Source organism: Pseudonaja textilis, chromosome 4 (genome assembly GCF_049901715.1).
Source record: "Pseudonaja textilis isolate UNSWEBS1 chromosome 4, rPseTex1.2, whole genome shotgun sequence".
NCBI lineage: Eukaryota > Metazoa > Chordata > Lepidosauria > Squamata > Elapidae > Pseudonaja > Pseudonaja textilis.
Window position 1 is genome coordinate 61,805,512 of NC_141993.1, and position 22,084 is coordinate 61,827,595.

General features: G+C 33.4%; 2 protein-coding genes across 3 annotated transcripts in view; one reads left to right on the top strand and one right to left on the bottom strand.

The window, feature by feature from the left end:
- SGPP2 (sphingosine-1-phosphate phosphatase 2) overlaps positions 1 to 2,897 on the top strand; it is a 38,340-nt gene extending 35,443 nt beyond the window's left edge. For both annotated transcript variants that reach the window (XM_026701511.2, XM_087933205.1), the window contains one exon: positions 726 to 2,897. In XM_026701511.2, the coding sequence (XP_026557296.1) occupies positions 726 to 1,268 (543 nt within the window). In that variant the 3' untranslated portion in view covers positions 1,269 to 2,897. The remainder of the gene's footprint in view (positions 1 to 725) is intronic.
- FARSB (phenylalanyl-tRNA synthetase subunit beta) overlaps positions 2,398 to 22,084 on the bottom strand; it is a 34,719-nt gene continuing 15,032 nt past the window's right edge. The window contains exons 12-17 of the mRNA XM_026701510.2: positions 18,305 to 18,512; positions 17,832 to 17,912; positions 16,390 to 16,482; positions 15,358 to 15,475; positions 12,423 to 12,575; positions 2,398 to 4,205 (exon numbers count right to left, since the gene is read on the bottom strand). Of these exons, the coding sequence (XP_026557295.1) occupies positions 4,054 to 4,205; positions 12,423 to 12,575; positions 15,358 to 15,475; positions 16,390 to 16,482; positions 17,832 to 17,912; positions 18,305 to 18,512 (805 nt within the window). The 3' untranslated portion in view covers positions 2,398 to 4,053. The remainder of the gene's footprint in view (positions 4,206 to 12,422; positions 12,576 to 15,357; positions 15,476 to 16,389; positions 16,483 to 17,831; positions 17,913 to 18,304; positions 18,513 to 22,084) is intronic.

Sequence of the window (22,084 nt, forward strand, 5' to 3'; positions counted from 1 at the left end):
TAACATGACATCAGGCAGTGGGCTCCAATCATTGGCCTAAAATCACCCACAAAAAAGTAAACTAAGGAAGGAACATTAATTCTTACAGAGAAATTACGAAGTTATTAAACTAAGTGCCTTTGGAGATTCTCAATCATCCAGGAAATGGTTTTCCTAAAGCAGTTCAGAATGAAGAACTTTCTTGGATGAGAAATGAAATGTTTTCAAATGAAAAAACAAAGAAAGTCTAGTTGCCTTTGGAAAGAACATCTTTGAATTATTAAACTGAGAGATTACAGGACGGAAAGGCTGATGCAAACAGAAGACTGACTTTTTCTTTCTTTCTAGCCATCAGAAATCTTTAATTTACTTCATTGCCTTTCAGCAAGAAGATCCAAATCTAAATTGTGGGTTTGCATAGTGATATATGAATATGTAGTCTGTCTATACATCTTACCTTAATTCTGCAAATGTAACGTATTTACTGCTCTTGCAGAAATTCTTTCCAGTCCTCCGCCCATGAAGAGTATAAAAGTGATAAAGATTCCTTCCTCAGTTGAATTTTGCTTCAGTGAAGTAGTAGGAGTTGAAGGACATACATCATATCAGGCTTTTGCATTTTAGTTATGTTTCTCTTTGGCATTTATTCTTATGGTATTTCTTCTTATGTCTACTAGACCTATAATGTTCTAAACCTGTTTTTCAGTTCATACTAGTGTGTCTAATATCTTTCTGTGTTTTTCCAGGATGTCATTGTCGGCAGTCTAATTTCCTTATTTTTGACTGCTGTTTCCTCTCCTACGTGGGACATTGTGGAACACTTCATGCTCACCAGCCCTTTCTGTCCAGCATTCTGCATCATTGTGCCCCTGTTCTTGTGCTACAATTATCCCAAACTAGATTATTACAGTCCAACTAGAGCGGATACTACCACTATTCTAGGAGCTTCTGCAGGAGCCATTATTGGGTTTTGGGCAAATAATCACTTTGGTTCAAATGCTGCATCTAAAGGTGTCATTTACAGTGTTTCTTCCATCACTAGTGAAATTATCTTGCTAGTGCTTGCAAAATTTATTGTGGGGATTGGTGTTTTAATGATCACACGGCAGTTTGCCAGAACTATCGTTCGTAAATCATTATGTTCTTGGCACAAGGTTTCTAACAGTGATGTTGTAGCTATGCGGCAAACAAAAATTGAAGTGCCCTATAAATTTATAACCTATTCTTCTATTGGTCTAAGTGCTACAATGTTTGTGCCACTACTATATACATTTTTTGGATTAAATTAAATGCTATGCATTTGTTTTGTTTTTTAATTGTCCAGATTTTGGACTGCAAATTAAAAAGATTTGCAGTGGCTGGGAGGCTGGGATGATGCGAGAATGGAATGTGCCTTTTGCATAAGCTCTTTAGGATTGCTAATACTGGAGATTAAAGATAGGATTTAGTTATTCTAGTATTCAGTATGAGAGAGATGGTCACAGACCAAAAAAGAAAAATAATCAGGAACGGCGTTTAATTCTATTTATATTGATGTATTATTGCTAAGAATTACCAGCTTTGTAAGTTTGCATTGAGGAAACAATATAGTACCATATCAGTCTTCATCAGTTTGTAAACATATGTGACTGGGGATAAATGCAATCTATGATCTTCCTTGGAATGGAGATGCCGCACTATTCCTCCAGGGCAGTAGTCGCTAACTTTTTCTGCACCGAGTGCCCAAAGCGCGTGCATGCACATGCATCCCCAAAATCCTGCACATGCACCCCACTCACGTGCATGTGCCCTGCCCCCTGTGCATGTGTTCTGCCCCATGCATGCGCGCACATCCCCACGCATGTGCACACGTATCCCCCACACATGTGCACATATCCCAAGGCATGCAGCCTGCCCCACGTATGCACCCCGGCCTCCACACATGCGCAGCAGAGACCCAAAGACCAACTGGTTGGCGGGAGGCACGCACACATATGCGTGGCAGAGTTGAGCTGAGTCGATAGCTTGTGTGCCCACAGAGAGGGCTCTGCGTGCCACCACTAACACACGGGCCATAGGTTCACCATTATGACTCTAGGGTTTAAATGGCCCTCCCAGTCTCCATCCTAACCTTTTATCTTACATACCATAAAAATAGAGGTCTGAATTTTAATTTTTCTCTGATTTGTATTTTTGAATAAGAAGGAGTCTGAAAGATATTGATCGTATGAAGACATAAAATTCTTACATCAAAATACTGTAGATGTTTCTTAGGAATGTAGCACTGACAGCATAAAGGAAGCAACATTTTGCATTCTAATGCTAATGCAAGAAAAAGGTGCTGAGTTGCTTTGTCAGTTTTTTTTCTTACTCATTCTCGTTCTAAACGTTACAGATGAGCAGTGGTGGGTGAGATGATTGGTTATATGAAAGCACGTATGGAGACTGGAACAATTTATTAGTGGTACTGGTCAATTATTCTTCATATTTGCATTATAACGGGAGCAGAAGACAGTAAAACCTCCATATCATAGATTTTAATTTAACAGATTTTAGATATAAAATGTTTTTGTTTGGACTTCACCTCTATTCACTTACATCATGAATGTAATATAATTACATAAATGAGGTAAACTATATAAATTGGAGTTTAACAAACATCTGAAGGATATACTAAACCATGGCTCTACTGTACAATGCATTATTGAATTAAGTAGGACAAATCTATTTGAAATAGATTACTGAATGTATGTTGTCTTCCCAACAGCTTTGGGTTCGTTTACATAACTTTTTTTATGAAGAGCACCTAGTCTATGCTGTTCAACAAGACTGCATGTATATGTTCTTATTTATAAATTATACAATGTTTCTATTTTTGTATCATTTTACTGTAATATGCTAAATAATCTGAAAAAATACAATCAATTGCTACATTCAAATTGTGTGTTTCTATATTTTTTAAATTAATACATACATCATATATCCGTACCTGTAGTATATTATATAGCAAGAGAATATTTCAAAATACAAAATGTCAAATGCTCTTAGCAAAGAAGCACTAACAAATACAGTATTTTCTGATAACATTTTTAGTTCTTGTAGAATATGAATTAAAATGTTAAGCAAGACTGCTTGCAAACATACAGAACTAGATATGGACACTAGGTAATGGGTTCATGATTAACATTTAAAGGAGGCATTCAGATCCTATAGCCTTGCCTCCATTAATTTGATCACTCCATCCAAGTGGTCTATACGTTAAAGGTATTTATTGGGAATTCATTTAACAAGTGAGATTTTTCAGCATAAATCACTAGTGTCCAAAATTTTGCTTCAATTCCCTGTAATCTCATCATCACAACTTCGGTTCTCCTATGATCATTAGTTGGGCATTTTTTCATTTAAAGACTGACTTACTCAAAATGAAAATCTGCAAGAAAACATCATGATGTCTAGAAGAGAAAAATACCTTTCAGGCATTTGCAACTACAGTACATACAAATGGCAAAACTTCCTTATTCTATTTCTAGTATAGGAAAAAGCAGAGTCCATGGAAAATTTACTCTAACACATAGCTACTTGCAATTGTATATACTACAACTAAAAGTAAATGAGTAGGCAAATAAATTTATTTTGACCATCTTTTTAATAGAATAAAAATGTATGGTGTAGCTACCATGAGGGGGAGACAAGTTTATTTCTGCTTACAAGACACATGTATGCTTAGGAAAAATTTAACCTCTCAATTTAGTTAACATTTGTTTTTATAAATTATCACTCTATTTGGAGCAGCTGACATAAGTTAACAGCCTATATTTCAATAACTAAATCATTTGAGATAACAAAAAATATTTAGCCAATACATATTTATGATACTTGACTGAACTTTGCCTTTAAAAAGAAGGACTGATGTCCTTAACTGTTAAAAAGAGCCTTTAACTGGTTAACAAAGCTTTTATTATTACGGTAATAAGGTATTAAATCCTAATAAAGCCTAATGTAACATTGGTCTAATAGTTTGACATACAGAGAACTGCTAGGCAGTAGCGAGACAAAATAAAATGGAGAATGAAGTTGGACCAAAGGAGGATGTTCTTACTGGAAAGGCTCAATGGTGATTTCTAAAGCAGAACAGGGCATGGTGAGCTCAAATTTGGTGACAACATCAGGATGAAGAACCCCCAAGTTCCCAATGCTCTGTCCTTTGGCAAAGATCTCAGCACAACGACCAGGGAAGAAAGCAGAGTCTGAAAGCAAATAAAGGGGCAATGGAGTAAGTATTTCTAGGAACAAACAGAAATCAGACATTAACTCTCAAGAGCACCTAAGTTTCAGTTGGAATGGTTGCAAGTGAACGAAAATGGCTTCCCATTTTAGACTATTAACACAATCGAGGAAAAAAAGCATTTGAAAAGGAAGCCTTTTTTCGGAAATATTTCTTTCTTTCTTTGTTTATTTAAAAAGTTGGGAAAAGTTTTGCCAGGAGACAAATCCTATTTAAAATCTACATTTCAACACAAGGTGTTCAAGTAGTTAATTAAAAAATTAAAACTTTTAATTTCTAGGTAAAATTAGGCTACAGATTCAAATAATTACAATGGAAATATCTGTATTATAACCCCGCTTGCATTTTTTTCACAGAAATATCAATAGAATTTCATAATTAAATGGTGATATGAAATTCTAAAGTAATAATGTAAACACTGTTCTGAGAAAATGTCCGCAGGATTCTATTTCAATAAGATATTTTGTGAAATTGATCTAAAAACTTTTTCATCAGATTAATAATCTGGTTGTGAATTACAGTATAAAATATGTGCGTCTTACAACTGCATTGCTTGGGATGGTTCATCCTAAAACACTGTCATTAGGATATTTTATCCTAAAAATTATCTGTTTGTATCTGTCCATCTCACGTTGGATTTGTAAAGAAACTTATTACTAGGCTCATATTGCCACATCTGAGATTTTTCAGTTGTATAACATTGTAAAGTCATGCACAAGGGAAGGGGGGGGCGGGAAGGGCTGTAAAATAAACCTCAAAAGTTTAATAGAAGTAGTTCTAAAATCATTCATATTAAATATAGCTGATTAATGCAAGGGCTCTAACAAGCTTTTTTTTTAAAAAAAGAATAAGCTACTGTATTAGAAAACATTTCCATAAATTATCTCAAGCTTAGTGGATCAGCAGTAATCTCATTGTGTCTTCAGTTGTTTCGCAAATGTGTACCTGTGAAAACAGGATGATGTGAGAAGCTGAATTACAGCAACATCGCTTTATTTAGGTTTATGGATTCTGCCACAAGAAAAAACAATACAGAACTGAAAGTAATAATGTCAATATGTAATATCATAATGGTCACTATTAAATCACTTCTTCGCTTGCAAACATGCACATGGACATAGTGGGAAAAATATTAAAAAGTATTTATACTGTGCAATGCAGGCTGGATCTAGCTATGATTATTCAAAAGTTAGGTTGCAGTATCCTCTTAAGTCTTTACCACTTTACAAAGAACAATTAAAATTTACAAATTACAAAACAATTAGTTTGGGGAGATTTACAAGTAGAAAATGCATGATGCTCAGAATGCATTGACATATTAGAGTTGCCACATCTGTAGTATAATAGCAGTATGCTTGAGTTGTTTTAAGGACCAATAATGTGCATGCAATTTCTGTTAAAATTACATGAAGTAAAATCCCTACTGCTTTGAAGAATATTTCTTAATGAAACTAGATTTTATTAAACTTGAAAGATTTCATTTTCAAATGCAAACATAAAAATAATTTATGTGAAAGAAACTCTTCAGCCCAATGGCATCTGCTTCTTAACTAGGTCATAGCAGACATCTGGCCATACATGTTTTCAATATATTAATTGGACTTTAATCCTGTATGAATGCATATTAGATTCAAGAACAATTTTGTAGTTAGGGTCAGCAAACATGTCAGTTCCTGTTATAAGAAAGTTCCCCATGAACATGAATTGTTATCTTCCATGGTTAAAAAAATTGCAAAAAGGCTTCCTGTGAATTAATACACATAAAATGTTATTTTTCATGGTAAAAAAATATCTCAAACTATATCAAGTCTGTCCCTCCTAACTACTGAATTTTGTTGGTTCACAGGGGTTCTGTCCTAATAGTCAAATGAGAGGGCCTAAGGCTGGGAATCACCAAACTACAGAGTAAGATGTATTGGCAAGTATATCTAATAGGTTAAAATTGTATTATATGATGCAGGAAAAGATGGAATCATATAAAAACACACATATTAAACCTCTACTTTAAAGCCCATAAAATTAAGACCTTATTACATGCTTTTAAACTCAAATGCTTCAAGGAATCCAAAAGACCAGACTGAATTTGAAAGTATATGAGTACTATAAAAGATAATTAAGGAAGATAAAGCAAAAATTCCAAAGACTTTAGATAAACATACTTGCCTTCTGAAAATGGCAGCTCTAAAACTTTTTAAACCCTACAACATCCAAATAAACTAAAATCAATGATCCATAGTAAGAAAAAAGATTTCTGAAATGCTTTGAGGTTCAAAGAATTCTGTTATTAAACTTATGTCCCTAAGAACTGATAATTGTCTTTGTGTTCTAACTCCAAGACTGCTTTGATTATTCAGGGTATCCTCTTTGGTCACTAATCCAATGGAAAACCTGGTCTTTAGCCTATTTTCTGGTTAATTGACCTTCAAAGAACTTGTTGAATTCTCAGTGTGCTTTACTGTCAAATAGCCTATACATAGCTTCTTTTCTTTATCAATCACCTTTCCATATTTGGAGTGAAAAGATTAAGGAAATGATATAGGATCAGAGTTAGCATCAGCTTTAAAGACTATACTGATTCAACTCAAAGCTTGAAAACAGTAAGTAAACAAAAATTAGATGTCAGGCTTCAATAATTAAGAGGAAGGAACTCTGCTATCCAGCATGATTATTAAAGGCTCAGTCCAAAATTTCCAAGAATTAATGTTTATTATCTTTACATGAAATGGAAAAAATAGTGTAGTACTTGTTGATTACAAACATTGTGCATTCATAAATCACATTAGGACTGATATCATCAGCCCTGAAAAAAGTAATATCTTTTCTAGGCAGTATAAAGAATTATTTCGCTGAGCTTGTGGAAGGTTAGTGTAATCTAACTGCTTAAGTTATAACTATGTAGAGACTGGGAGCATGGAAGCAAGGAACGTTTGCAAATACATGAAAAGACAACTTCAAAATGCTAGATATACTATACTATGTTATTTATTGTTTACATTTATAAGGCTGACCATTCTGGGTGGCATATAGCATAAAAATGAATAATAAACTAAAACAAAACGGAAAAAGAAAAACAATCCAACCATATACATTAAACATATAAAATATACAAATATAAAATGTGACCAAGCAATATAGGAGAGCAAGCTAAAGGGCAGTCTTGCTCAATTGGATCCTAATGCCTGGAGGAAGAGCAGATTTCCTAAAGGTAGCAGAGTTGGGGCCTATCATATAAGCAGGGATCACTTAGGAGATCAGGACAACCAAAGAAAAGGTGTATTTTCTTGATTCCTCATTAATTATATATTTATAATGAAAGACCATGGTTTACTAAATTTTGCAATTAAACAAAATTGTGCAAATAAAATATAACAAAATACAGTTGTTATTTTTCTACTTTGCAATGTCTTTCTAAGCTATTTTCTACTGCAGATCATTTTCCATGAAGAAATGTGATTTTGCATTTCAAATAATATAATATAATCTATTCTCTACTATTCCCTAACATCTCTGACACACGTCCCATATGAAAGGGTAAGAAGAAAAAGAACTTTACTGTTTACAAAACAAGCATAAAACAAATAAACTGATCTGTGTAAGGAAAGTGTACTGGAAGAGAAACAGTTAACAGCCACTAAAGTTCTTAATACATGTAAACTAATCCCCTAATTCAACAAGTACCTCTCATCCCTTTTTTGAAGATCAAAAAGAAAACTTTCTTTTACTGTATATTTGAAATCAGTGGGAACAGGTGTGGATTCTGGATAGGTATGCAGATGAAAAGGTATAATTACCTAGCTAGTCCACTTCAGAATCAAGGGGTCGGAATTCCCATTAAGAGGAAACATTTCACTTTTGTAACTTTTGTAATGAAGTATGTTTTTAATCAAATAAAGCTTAATACACATTAGTGTTTACATCAGCTGGCTAATACCTTTCTACAGCAGGATACAATTTTCCAGTGGTAATTTAATGCAAAATGTAAAGCAGATCAAACAATAGTTACAAACACTGTAAAATATAAGAGAAACAGACCAGAAACTGAACTCAGAGTCTGGTTTTCCAGACTATTTATTTTTGTTTATTTCTATTTCGTATTTCTAAACCACCCATCTCCCTCAGAGTGATCTTCCAACATGGCGCCCTTTTTCATTCTAGGTCAGACAATTCAGGGCAAGAACTAACTTAGCTTTCATATCCTGCTGTTCCTTGAGTCCCAGCAGTTCTTGCTAGCATGGCTAATTGTATATAAGGATGAGCCACAATTTCTATACTGCATCCTTGCTTTATGGAAAAGTATAGATAGAAATGTAAATTTTCCCATGGCGATTTATTTTCCCAGGTAAAAGTTTCTAACTACTATGAAATCAATTACAAGAAGTAGGGTGGCTCCCATGGTTAGGACACTGGGTTGGCAGTTAGCAAGCCCATGACTTGAGACCTGAGTCCTGCTGCGTGGCAGGGTGAGCTCCCTTAATTTGTTCCAAGTCAGTGAAGGGAACATGAAAGGAGCACTGGGAAATGGTGATGTCACCAATTAATCCTTCCAGTGATTTGAGAGAAGGTGTGCTTGCAAAGGTGCTCCTGTGATAGGCACCCAATCCCAGGAAAATATGTTTGAGGTAAGGAGACACCATCAACAACCCCACCCAACCCCAAAGCTTTCTATTGCACCGTTAGCATCTCTTTACCTCAAACATTCCGCTCCTCAGGGATCATATTGCCACTTTATGGGCCTAGGAAAATACAAAATTGTAATGAAAGTGCCAAGAAGTAGAGCATGCATACCTACAAAGCTTCTGAAGCAGCACATCTTCTGCCTTGAAACTGAAACACTGCACATCTACAAAGTGTGAACTATTCAACGTAGGTTATAGATGACAGAAGACCTGGTAAAGGATATGTTTTACAATAAGGTACCTATGCGATAGACCTCTATGTTGTCTATATGCCATCATATAATGTGTTAGTTTCTAAAAAGTGGAATTGGAACCAATTCGGGGTTGCTTTTTTAAAAACATAGGATATGTTCACATTCCTTTATGAAAGTTTATATGATGAACAATCCATTTTACTCCTCAAATCAAAACTTTATGCAATCCATATATGGAGAAGGTAAAGAACAGAAAGTATTTCTAATTCTATAAATAGTTCTCCAGGTTTTGGAGGTCAGATTTTGTCTTCTTATAAATAAGCCCATTTCTCAGCATGGAAAAAGAAAAAGGGAGGGAGGGAGGGAGGTATTTTAGCACTGTAGTTTGGCTATTCTCACAGTAGTCTAAGCTCTTACTGTGTTGAGTTCTATGAATGCAGAAACACCTGCTAGTCAACTTACTCATGGTTGGCAGTTTTCATGCTATTTAACAATAATCTGGTCAATTAGGAAGTGACATGATAAGTATTTCTTTAAAAAACACGTTCATCAGAAAGGTGGCTGGTATTTTATTTTATTTTTATAGAATGAGAAATATTAGCTCTGGAAATAGGTCATTTACCCTTACTGTCTGAAAGAAAGTTAATGGTATTAATCACTAAGAGAATGAAGTAAGTTTTAAAATAGCCAAAAATATTGACTACCAACTAGTAGCTTTCTTTGGACTATTAACTTCAGTAAATTATAACCCATCATTAGTGTCTTTTATGTGTTTTTTTTTTAGTTCTAGGAGTTGGACACATAATTATAATATAATATTGTTGCTATTTAATGTTGGAGAAACGGGATTATGAACAAGCAAATATGCTCTCACAATCAAATGCAACTCAATGTAACCTGTATAAGGAAGAACTCTGAAACAATTGTGGAATTTTGCCAAATGATTCAACATTAGGCTGCTGTAAAGATCTGTATGACGTAACTATAAAACAGTAGCTTTCCAGTGACATAAAGGCCAAAAGAGAAGTTTCACAGATACTGTTTCAGATTTCCAGGGATTGCTTGTCACTTGAGAATAACAAAAGAATAACTTTTAAAATGTTATTAATTTTCACACTTTTACTTGTACTTTTACCTTCAAATGGGACGTATTATAGAGGCACATTAACATGAGTTAACATCAAACACAGTAATTTTTTAATGCAATGTAAAGTTGAGCATGTTCTATTTTTTATGAAATATTTTGAATTATCTTTAATGAGAGAATTGAATAAAACACTGGGCATTAAATAAATCCAAGAAGAAACATACTTGCACCTTTTCATACAAAACTTAGAATACTAATCTTTTTTAAACAAATCTTCATTGTATCTTTCCACGGATTAATAATATATTTCTACCCCAATTTTTTCAAAGATATGACTCAATACTGGCACATTTAAGATTTCTAGCTGGTTTACTATTTCGATACTGATAGAAATACTGAAACATAGAAATATTTATAGTAATCAGACTTGCTATACTAAGCATGCATCTCCAGCAACTAGTTAATACTAATTACATGGACCTACTCAGTATCATATCCTAAATAGATTTCTGGTTATGTTAGGAGAGAAAATAGAACTCAATGGGAAGGTAACTTTCCCAACATTACATTTAAACTCTTAACTTGTCAGCTCAATTCTGGATCATAGCTTGCAATTATTCCTGTGACTCAAATTCCTTTGTCTGAGGTAAGAATGAAAGTTCAGCAATTCATTCATTAAGCTTAAAAATATTAGATATTATTCTGCAATTGGGTTTTTAAAAATATGAACTTATTTAGGGTGTACAAAGCCTGACCAAAGCAGTCTGCAGCACATCTGTAAGACAAAAACCATTACTTACGGTAGATTAGAGTGTGACAAATCAAATACAAGTGTTTCAATTTTTGGTTTCTTTCTTCCCTCGATTTTATAACTAAAGCATGATTTTTTTTAAAAAAAAAATAGTTCCATATTTGACATACCTTAATAATTTTTACTTTCCAAATATTTCAAAATGAAAATGGTAGAATGCAACTATTGTCAGCAACTGGTCATGTCAACAATCCCAAGATTTGCAATCTAAAATTAAGCAAGGGCCTGCCAATTTAAAATCTACCATTTTCTGGAAATATATCATAAGTAGTACTATTTAAAGGTGTATTGACACCATAATGTGTTTAAGTCCTAACAGATCTGACAAAAGCAGCTTGGTAGGCTGTTGTAAAGATACAATAATTGAAAAAGCCAAGCCTGGATTGAATCTTCATTATCTTAAATTAATGGATCAAACTGATGATTTATTAGACTGAGAAATCATTCAGATAGCACTAAAAGTGGCTGCTCCTGGGTATACTTTTCAATACCTTTATCAAGAACTCAAAGGAACATCCATCAGGCTCTCCAACCAGTGGGCTGTCCCAGATGACACTGAAAATCTCATTATATTACCCGTAAAATGTATCTTGCCGCCTTGAGAACCTTTTTTCATTCATAATACACACCCTAGACTTTAGATTAATAGAGGCCAGAAAGAGCAAAGCAACAGCAACAGCATTTAAAACCATTTTTCCCCAAAGAAAGCAAACTTAAGATTTGAAACAGAAATTTTTCATCTCAATTAATTTACAAGTATATTACTTACATATAAAAAAAACCCCGCAAAAGGATTGTTTACATGGGACAATATTTGTAGCATTTACTATAAAGTTAATCAGAAAATATAATATTTCCTGGATATACCAAAATGAATTCAAGAATACTATTTTTTGTTAAGTCAATTTAATCATATTTTCCTTAAAAAAACACAACCCAGGATAATATAACAAATACAACTTACAGTATATTTTTAAGCAGAAGAAGAAACAATTTCCCCCCCTTTTTGTTTCACTTCCTGTGATCAGATTTGCTGCTGAAATCAGTTCTCATTTAGTTCATACCAGCTTGGAATATTTAATTTTTCAAATACTGATACAAGCTTCCTTGTTTGATTATTTCCAAAGCTGCTGTTGAAGCTAGATACTACCTTCCAAATGTGCAGAATAGAATTTAACAAACTATTGTTAACGAAGTTTCATAGTGAACAATAGCACTATTACAATTATATAATAACCTTGTATTTAGAATAGAGACCAGTTACAGTATTTGTGAAGACAGTGTAACTTAAGAAAATAACAACCCCAAGCTACAGAATAATGGATTTCAATTGTAAGTCATTAAGAGATGGACATTTTATTTAACACAGATGTACCAGAACATCCAAATGTATTTTCATATGCTGGCTTACCTTCAGCTGCTTTAATATAATATCCATTCTCTTTACTTGGAGGGACTTCCAGGAGCTGCATGATTCTATCCAATAACCCATGAATTATCTCAAAGCCAGGGTTTCTGTTATAATAGATAGCACAAAGATGCCTATGGTTTTTTGCACCTACATCTAAAGAGGGAGAAAGAAACAAAAAAATCAACAATTTTGTAAAACTTGCATTTAAAGACCGCATGTGTTCCTATCAGGTATCCACGTTTAACAAAACCATGGGTAGCAATTCATAGCTTTGATGGGTGACGAGTTGGCTTATCCTTCCTAATAGCTAACTACCAATAAATATGTCCAGTTGATTGGTAACATGACTTATCATATTTCCTAGCATGATACAGGGGTACATGTTATGTCCAGCAACTAGCTATCAATTATTTGCTTGGAGGTTGAATGGTGAATAAAGAAGAATGTACAAAAAAAATTTTTTTTCAGAAATGTATCTTATTGCAACATAAACTTGTAACTGATTGGTATTAATTCAGAGGATCACATGATTAATATTCCCCCACTTTAACAGCCAAGTTTTAGCAAAGTTATCTTACTGACACACTATGTTTTAAAAGCTGCATGTATTATCCTAATACACCAAACCAGAGTTATACATATTGGAAAAAGCTGCAGTTTTAGGCTCAGGCATCTTCTGTTTACCTGGATTTCCCATAACATGGCAAGAGACTGGGAGGAAAAGCTTGGTGTAACTTATTCTTCTTTATTCACATTGCAATAAATCAGAGATAAACAATCTGAAATTCCGGGACTTCTGCAGTCCTCAAACATCCAAAGTATTCTAAAATTTATCATTAAATTGTAATAGTATTTTAAGTGAAAATGTATAATGAATTTACTAGTATTAATTGTATTTGTTAGATTTTTAATTTAAATGTAATCATATTCAATTTTATCATATTTTGGGGGGGGGTTGTGCTTCCACAAGTTTTTTGCAACCTAATATACTACTAAAAAGCCAAATATGGTTGTGGGCAAATAAACATTTTATACCACTGTCATAAACTATGGTCCAATATGGTTTATATGTTGAATTCCTTTTAGTTGGAACATATAGTCAATAAAATGAAATTAGAAATAAAAATAGCGGTATGAAATTCATTTACTATAGACCATATAAAAATAATTGTTGCCAAATGCAGGGAAAATTTTCTTGGATAAGCTTAGGGATTTTTTTTAGCAAAATAGAAAGAAACTTATTGCCTCATTCCATAAAAAGATTTTCCTGATTTTGTTTCTATTTTAAAGTGCAGAAGCCAAGATATTAGGAAAAATTACAGATCTATTCTAGAGAGTTCTAAGTGCTGTCTGAAAAACCCATTCCTTACGATTTACAAGGAAGGTAATCAGTGGGTACTCTTTGGAAGAAGCCAAGAAAATGTAACAAGAAATACTAGTATCTGCTGCCCCCTGGCAGGCAAAAAAAAAATAAAAATAGAAACACATTTTAGAAAATTTATCTTTCATACAGAATTGTTATCGGTATTTTAGCAGCAATACCTATACACTGATAACTCATGAAACAACTAATAAATGCATGTAAAAACACTTCTCTGTTCAGTATTTCTGTTACCTGGTGCTTGTTCTCCAAAATATCCATTTCAATAGTGATGTCATCAGGAGATGGTTCACTATCATATATTCATATATTGTACTATAATTCAAACTGAACATTCTACGCCATTGTTGCTATGCAATGGCCACACACCTGAATTACACATATTACTGTTTAGAACTATCTATTAATGAAAAATAATTATAATCCAAGTGACAAATGTGTTAAACAGTACAGACCAAATACAACTGCCAATAAATCAATTTAGTCAAAAGTAAGCATTGGTGAAAAAAAATGGCAACATAGTATGTTACTTAGTATGCTAAGTAACATATTTAGTATTACGTATGCTAATTAATAAAACTGTGATGGCTAACAAATGTCGTAGCTTTATCATTTTGAAAAGCAGAAGCAATGAATAGGATAGAATAGAATTCTTTATTGGCCAAGTGTGATTGGACACACAAGGAATTTGTCTTGGTGTAAATGCTCTCAGTGTACATAAAAGAAAAGATACATTTGTCAAGAGTCAAGAATCATAAGGTACAACATTTAATAATAGTCATAGAGTACAATAAGCAATCAAATCAAAGCAGAAGCAATGTTTTAGAGGTTTTCAGAATATATATACATTTAAAAACAATTTTTTTTTCATAATACAGTACTGTAACAAAGGATCTCAAAGCAATCAGTTAACATATTTCCACAAATTAACCTTTTGTTACCCAGAAATCTATTTGGCACATGCTTAGTTTGTGTAAATCCAGACAGCTGAGATTTATTAAGTAAAGCATAATACTGTAAACCACTTAAGAGAGGGCTATAAAGCACTGTGAAGCGGTATGTATGTCTAGGTGCTATTGCTATTTAGCATAACATAATCCAGGCTAAAAATCCTACATTGTCTAAGTTTCTTGAAATGGGAAAAAGATAAAAAGTTGAATATATTTTAACAGAAATAGAGATATACAGTGTCTGGATCCAAAACTGGCATGAATGTTTGAGACCCACCAGGGCTATCCTCTTTGCATATCAGTTACTAAAAAAGTCCCATTCCTTTAGGAAGGCTAAGCATATATACAGGTTTAGGAAAATACATGTTAAAAATAAGAAGTGGTTCCAGAGATGGCAACAAGTAGTGCAGGATGGCAAATATGCCAGAATTATGTATTCCTCTTGCTGGGAGAGTGCATAAGCTGAACATAATCATATGTGAGCATAGAAAGAGAAGAAATACGTCTAGTAAGGACACCATAATCATCTACTATGGTTGCTACAATTATGGGGAACTAATTTACATCCCTGATATTTACACTAAATGAATGAACATTTTCTTACCCATGGTGGAATCTTTCACTACAATATCAGAAATTTCAAAAAGTTTCAGAGGTAAAGGCATCTTTTTATTAGCTGTAATAGTTTTCAAGAGTCCAGGCAACAGTGTAGTCCGTGCTACCTATAAGGACATATAAGGTGCTTGATAAATTATATTTCCCTGAAACGAAAAGCTGCCAGTATAGAATGGGTTTCCACATAGTTGTTATTGAGGAAATGGGAGGAAAGAGTATTAAGTAAATAAGTTGTTTTTCAGTATTTTGGTTAACTTAAAAGCAGGCTAATTATCTAATAAACAAATATCTACATAATTGACCATAAATGCTTAATCCATATTTCTCCCTGATTCAGCACCAATCTTCATTCATTATTATCTGTCAACAACAGATAATGTTGCTCAGCATTAACAATATTAGCTCATGAAAAAATATTAACTTTTCCATATTAATACATATTAAATAAACTAGAAAATGGATAAACCTAAGTACTACAAAAGATGTTTACTTTGACAAGTGATAACTATAAAAATACTGAACAAAAGTAGGCATGCTAATAGTTTCTACTTTAGAAAATAAGTAAATTAAGGTTCGGATGAATATGAAGGTGAGTGTGTTGTCTCATTCCCAACCTTGCCTGCTGGCCAGGCATATTACTGGTATGTATGGGTATTATTACACTCTAATATAATTTGAGTGTTTTTTTCCAAGATAACTTTTGCTATGCCGGCTTCAGAAAAGACCCAGCCTGATAAAAGCTGAATGTTCCTGAGATTTAGAGGAATTTTGGTTCCAAAACTGGAACCTTCCTCAAAATAGTCCCATTTGGGAATCTAAAATTGCTGACACAAACATTGCTGATGGTAATGTCCTAACTCTGGTACTTCATAAAAGTAGAAAAAACAGCAGTGATGTAACAGACATGTACTTTCCCAGACAGATATGATTTCTTGGAGGTCTAAATCCAGCAAGCTATTTTATGGAAAGGATTGCAACAATTTTTTTTTCAGATTCATACTGAAATTCTTGTAGTCCTCACCTGAAATTCAGCTGTTTTGGGATTGGCTATATGTACAGCTTTTGTTGCAGAAATATCAATCCCCAATTTACTAGCGATGTCTTCTTGGGAACACTGTATATGGATGCAGGAAGTCAATGTATTTAATCATGTTAAATTACAATTTACCTGCAAGAAGATTATTTAAAAGACTAAAAAAAGAAAAAAAGGCCCAATCCCCAACAATGATTTAATTTTCATGTTACGGTAATACCTAATTTAGTAATATTTTATTGCTATAATTATGCCCTTCGGGATTTTAATTATCATTGTTTAAGGAATAACAGTTTTTGTAATACTTTAGACTTAAAAAAAATAATCTGAAACATTGCTGAAAGATTGGAGACCCACTTTACTAGTGCCGCTGGGCTATTACAAAACTCTTTCAGCACCAGTCAAGTAGGAGCAAAGCCACTAAAATTGGAACCTCAAACCTCCATTAGGATTGTGCATGTGCATGCATGCAGAGACTGCGAGGATCAGCTTATAAAACAAGTCAGCAGTCATGTAAAATGATAGGCTTTAATAAGTTGAAGAGAGATACATTATATGCACACCACATACTGCAAAATACCTATCTGAAAGGAGTTGTAAAACTTTTATCTTCCATTTCTTATCCCCAGATGAATTATCTGGAACTATGTTACTGTCAATAAACACTGAAAAGTCTATCAGGATAACTGTGGCTGTTTCAGTGCTGAAACTTAATTTAAACTGAGCAGTTTATTACTATAGTCTTCTTGAAGTTTCTTCAAAAAAGCCATATGTTTTGTTCAAAGCAGGTGAGGCTGCTAGCTCTTGCAAAGAGGTTTTCATCATTCTGAACACCTTGCAAGTGAAACCTTTAATCCAACCGTCTCCAACCTTGGCAACTTGAAGACTTGGGAGCATGGCTGGATGGGGAATTCTGGGGCTTGAAGTCCACAAGTCTTAAAGTTGCTGAAGTAGGAGACCCCTGTTTTAATCTACTGGCATCTGCTGACATACGTATTAGTATTTGCATTACAAATAAAAACACTGAAGGTGGTTTGAAACCTCTTCTTTTTTTTCTATTACATTGATAATTGAACAGTCACCGTAGTTTGAATTTTCAGATGTTGAAAATAGTGCAAGAAAACTCCTTTTCTTTGCAGAAGCATGCTGAAGCTAGTTTGCTCCTTTATCAACAGCATTCTTCATAAAATAGGAATATTATTATGATTTCTTCTTGTGCTCTAATTAGAGTAGACAAAATAAATCCCCACAACAATCACATTTTATCATTAGTGTAACATCATATATGAAATATATGCTGGAGATATTAAGAAATCAAGGCTTCACAATTGTGGAGTGCTTCTGCAGTCTATCTCTTTTTCGAAATAGACTGATGCAGTACGCTCTACCCAAATCTTATTTTCAAGAAACAGACTATATTACACACATACCAGAGCAAAAGTGAGGGCTTCAGTAAATCCTGCTGCTGCCAAATCTTGCCTCAGAAGGTCTGTGAGTTTATTGAGAGGAAACTAGAAGAGAAAATAAAAATTCTTTCTGCTCAATGAATATCACAAATTTATGGAAATCATTGTTAGTTTACCCTTTAAAAAAAGAATGGAATAACACCAAACAGTTACATCTGGTCTCTGCAGAAGAATGCAGTTCCCAATTAGAGATTGAATATATGGCCTCCAGGTTTAAACCTTGCCTTTCTGGAAGCCCATCCATTGCAGGTCTTTGAATTTCTTAGATCAGTTAAGCATCTGTTTTGTATCCTTGCTATGATAAACTCCCCTTGCTACAAGACATGACAGAAAATGTTTTAATTCTTAGACACAGTTTCCTTCTACAAACTCTTCTGGCATACTTCTAGCCTTTTAATTGACAATACAGACTGTTTATTTTAAGGGTGCAATCTTACTTGATTAGCTATGGTGTACGTTTTTGGAATAGTCATCTGAATGTTATTATAGCCATACGCTATTGCTGCATCTTCTATGATATCACATGCATGGATAATATCAGCTCTTGTAGGTGGGATTTCAACCTCTATATTGTTCCCATTCCCTATGACGTGTGACTTCAAACACATTCTAGTAAGCAGCTTGGCAAGGCTTGATGGTGTCTCACTAAAACAAAACACAAAAGTAATTTTTAAAGAATGTTTTGTAAAAAACTACATACTTTCATCAGTAACTTTCAAGCATTGTAATTCAACATAGCTAGGTACCCTCATAAATCATGAAATAATTGGACATGAAATAAATATTACCAGAGATACAATATAAATCCTGATGAAGCTGAATAATGTATAAGTTTGTTAGACTTTTAAATAAAAAATATACTGCTTTCAAACACTGGCATTTTCAGTGTATACAAAGTGCTTCCTACTTTCCATTATTTCCATTATTATTAAGAATCAAATGAGGATATTTGTCCTAGATGGGCCAGATATAACAATTGTGGTGGTTTATGGTAGTTTAGAAACCACTGTTGACTTTCTGTGACTGACATACAATATATATTGTTAACAGAGCGCTTTGAAGTTTATATATATTAGGCAGATATCAGGTCAAATTGGTTGGGTTGCAAGGGAGGAAACTATTATTCTTGAAATGTACATATCAGTGTTCTACTAGGAGGGACAATCTATGTATCCCGCCCCCCCCCACACACACACTTTTTCTTACCTTCTTTTTTTAATGTCTTATTTAGTTTTGTTTTGTTCTTGTATTTTTATCTCTTTTTGAGTTTATATTTTAACAGTGAATACAATAAAAATCTTACTTCAAAAAAAGGTTATTTTAAAAGCATATCGTGGAACAACTGGTTGTCTTAGTCCTTAAAATCTTCTTGACAAAAAGTAATTTGTACTTTTAATTATATAGTATGCCCCTTTAGGAATTTACATGATGTAATTCAAAAGTTGATTAAAATTCTTGCAATGAATTCTCAATGATTGAAGTCAATCTATAATTATTTTAATGTTTACAAAAAAGAGGGACAACCAATCTGCTTAATTTATAACCAATTAGCTCATTAAATATTAATAATAAATCATTTCTGCCAAATCCCATTATAATAAATGTGTTGACTAAATGATCCAAGTGAAGATGCTAACTAAGGAGTAAGACAGCTTTAAACCAGATCAATCATTTAAGCAATGTATCATTTTAAATCTTCTGGCAGGAAAATATTCCAGCTGCCAAAGAAGAATTCTCTAGGCAATTGTTCATTCTATTCCTAAAGAGAAGAAACTGGCAGCCACATGTATAGATCGCAATTTACTCTGGCTGACTGTGATTTATGATTTATTAAATATTTATAATGCTTTATTTACTGTAATTTCTATTCCAATCAATTCCCAAAGGACCCAAGCATCTTACAATAAACCAAGGTATAAGATTAAAGCTAGGAGAAAAGGAAAACAATTACCAATCCTTGCAATAACCTAAGTGCTATGTCTGGAATAGGATGACAATCAGTTAAATGTTATCCAAATGTTCTCTTGAAGTACTGTCTTTTAATAGGTTGTCGAATGCACATTAAGGAAAGGAGGTATGAGTAATTAAAATACTTGTCCGAAAGGTCTTCAATCTATACTGAAATTCATTAGTTTTTAATGATAATTCTGATACTGCAGCCATTAAATTGTTTCAACTCAGTATGCTTTTGCTATTTAGTGCTCAACTTTTTATCTACAAAGAAACACTGATTTTATAAACAATTAGGTTGAAATTTATAAGAACTATGCCACGTGGATTTCATTAATGATGGTATGTTTCTGTAAGGTTCACATGAGAATTAGTGGCTTGAAATACTATTAAAACTACTTTGGGGGATGAATGCTTGGTTCAGTTTATCTTCATTGAGAAGTTGGACTTGGACTACAGAATGAAGTTTTAACTACTGTTAAGGAGCCATTGGTAGTATACTTTCTTTCAATTTTACATACATTAATCTACATTAATGAATTTAACATCGAACTCTCAGCTGTATGGGAATTCAGTAACATCCCATACTCAGATCTTTCTGTCCATGGTTAAATGAAGCCGTTGTGACAGTTTTGCAATCTTGCTGAGTCTTTCATTATCTCACATTTGGTGATGAGTTAATATTTCCCTCTGCTTCATTTAATATGTAGCTTAGGCTTAACTATAGGTTAAACACTTTCTAGCAGCAGATCAATCTACCAAAACTCCTATCAAATTTTCCAGATTATGCTCAATTATGATTGCTGCCAGAAAATGCTGGGGTTGAATGTTTAAGCTTCAATGACGATTTATCTTTTCGTTTGGTCTCTGGCTATATATTCAATCAATTCGTAAATAAATATGTGACAAAGATAGGTTTACTGATAAAAATAGGTTTCCTGGATTAGATCTGATAGTAGAGTGCCTGAAAAACTCTGTACTGAAATCTGTGTTCAGACCTATTCATTTTATCACAGTAATAAATGAATAGATTGGAAAGTCTGGCCCATAGTCACTAGCAGCAACTGGTTCCCATAGACTAAGAATGAGGCATGGTCTTTATCACATAGAAAGTGAAAACTCACATCCCTCCCTCTTTAAAAGGGAGAGTCTTTGTGCTTGTGCAAGACAGCAAACAGATCTCCAGAGGATGGGAGAATATCAAGAAGCTGTGTGCCAGGAAGGGAGAAGAAAGCTGAGATCATTCTCTTTTAGCCCCAAATTAACGTTTGGAACATACAGAAAAACAAAAAAGCACATCTAGGAAAATTGAAATCAGAAGGAAAATCTGATTAAAGACTATTATTTGGAAAACACTAGACAATTATCTAATTGGAACTGCACCAGATTTATTTTTTGTTTGTGTGTTATCATTTTTATATCTCTGCACCATTAAAGGGCCCTGACATTGTCAATTTGAACCAAACTTTCAAAGATCCTAGGCTAACCCTTAAAAGCCTGTTAACTCTTACTAGCAGGAGAATTGTGACACCTTGTGGTCTGCTAGAATTCTTATATTTACATTTATACATTTATATATTCTGCCAAATCCTTTCTCTTGTTAACCTATCTTCTCATTTAGTTTGACAGAGAATTCATAATTTCCCTTTCTTTTCAGTAATAGTTCTATTTTTACTTTCACAAGTTTCACATTTTCTTCCTTGTTTTCCAAATGACATCAATTTTTCTACTTCAGGACACTCTCTTGGCATTAAAAGAAAATAGTTTTTCCTCTGTTAGATTTTCTATGCACCTTTTATCTCTTACTAATCTTCTGCATATTTTATTAGAAACCAACCAATCAATCATGCATTTAAATGTGGATTCTTTCCCTTGCCATGTGTACAAATGAATAAAATAATGTATAAATCATGTATTCAAAATGGATCTTTTCTAAATAAAAACTCACCAAGTATCCCAACATTTATTTAGGTCTCTTGTTTCATGCATGTTCATTCATGTCATCTAATTTAAACACTTTGTTCCCAGGATCACATCCTTTCAGATTATTGTACATTTTTTTCCCAAAAACCTGGTTCTTTTCTTGCCACTACTTACTCTTAGATGCCAATTAATTATTTCTGGGATGTAGTACCATTCTATTATTGCTTAAACTTACACTATTGATTCCATTAAGGTATCTATCAACTGAATTCTATAAAATCAGACAATCTATAATCAGATATATTACAACATTTTTCTTTTGCTCAGTCATAGATACACAATGT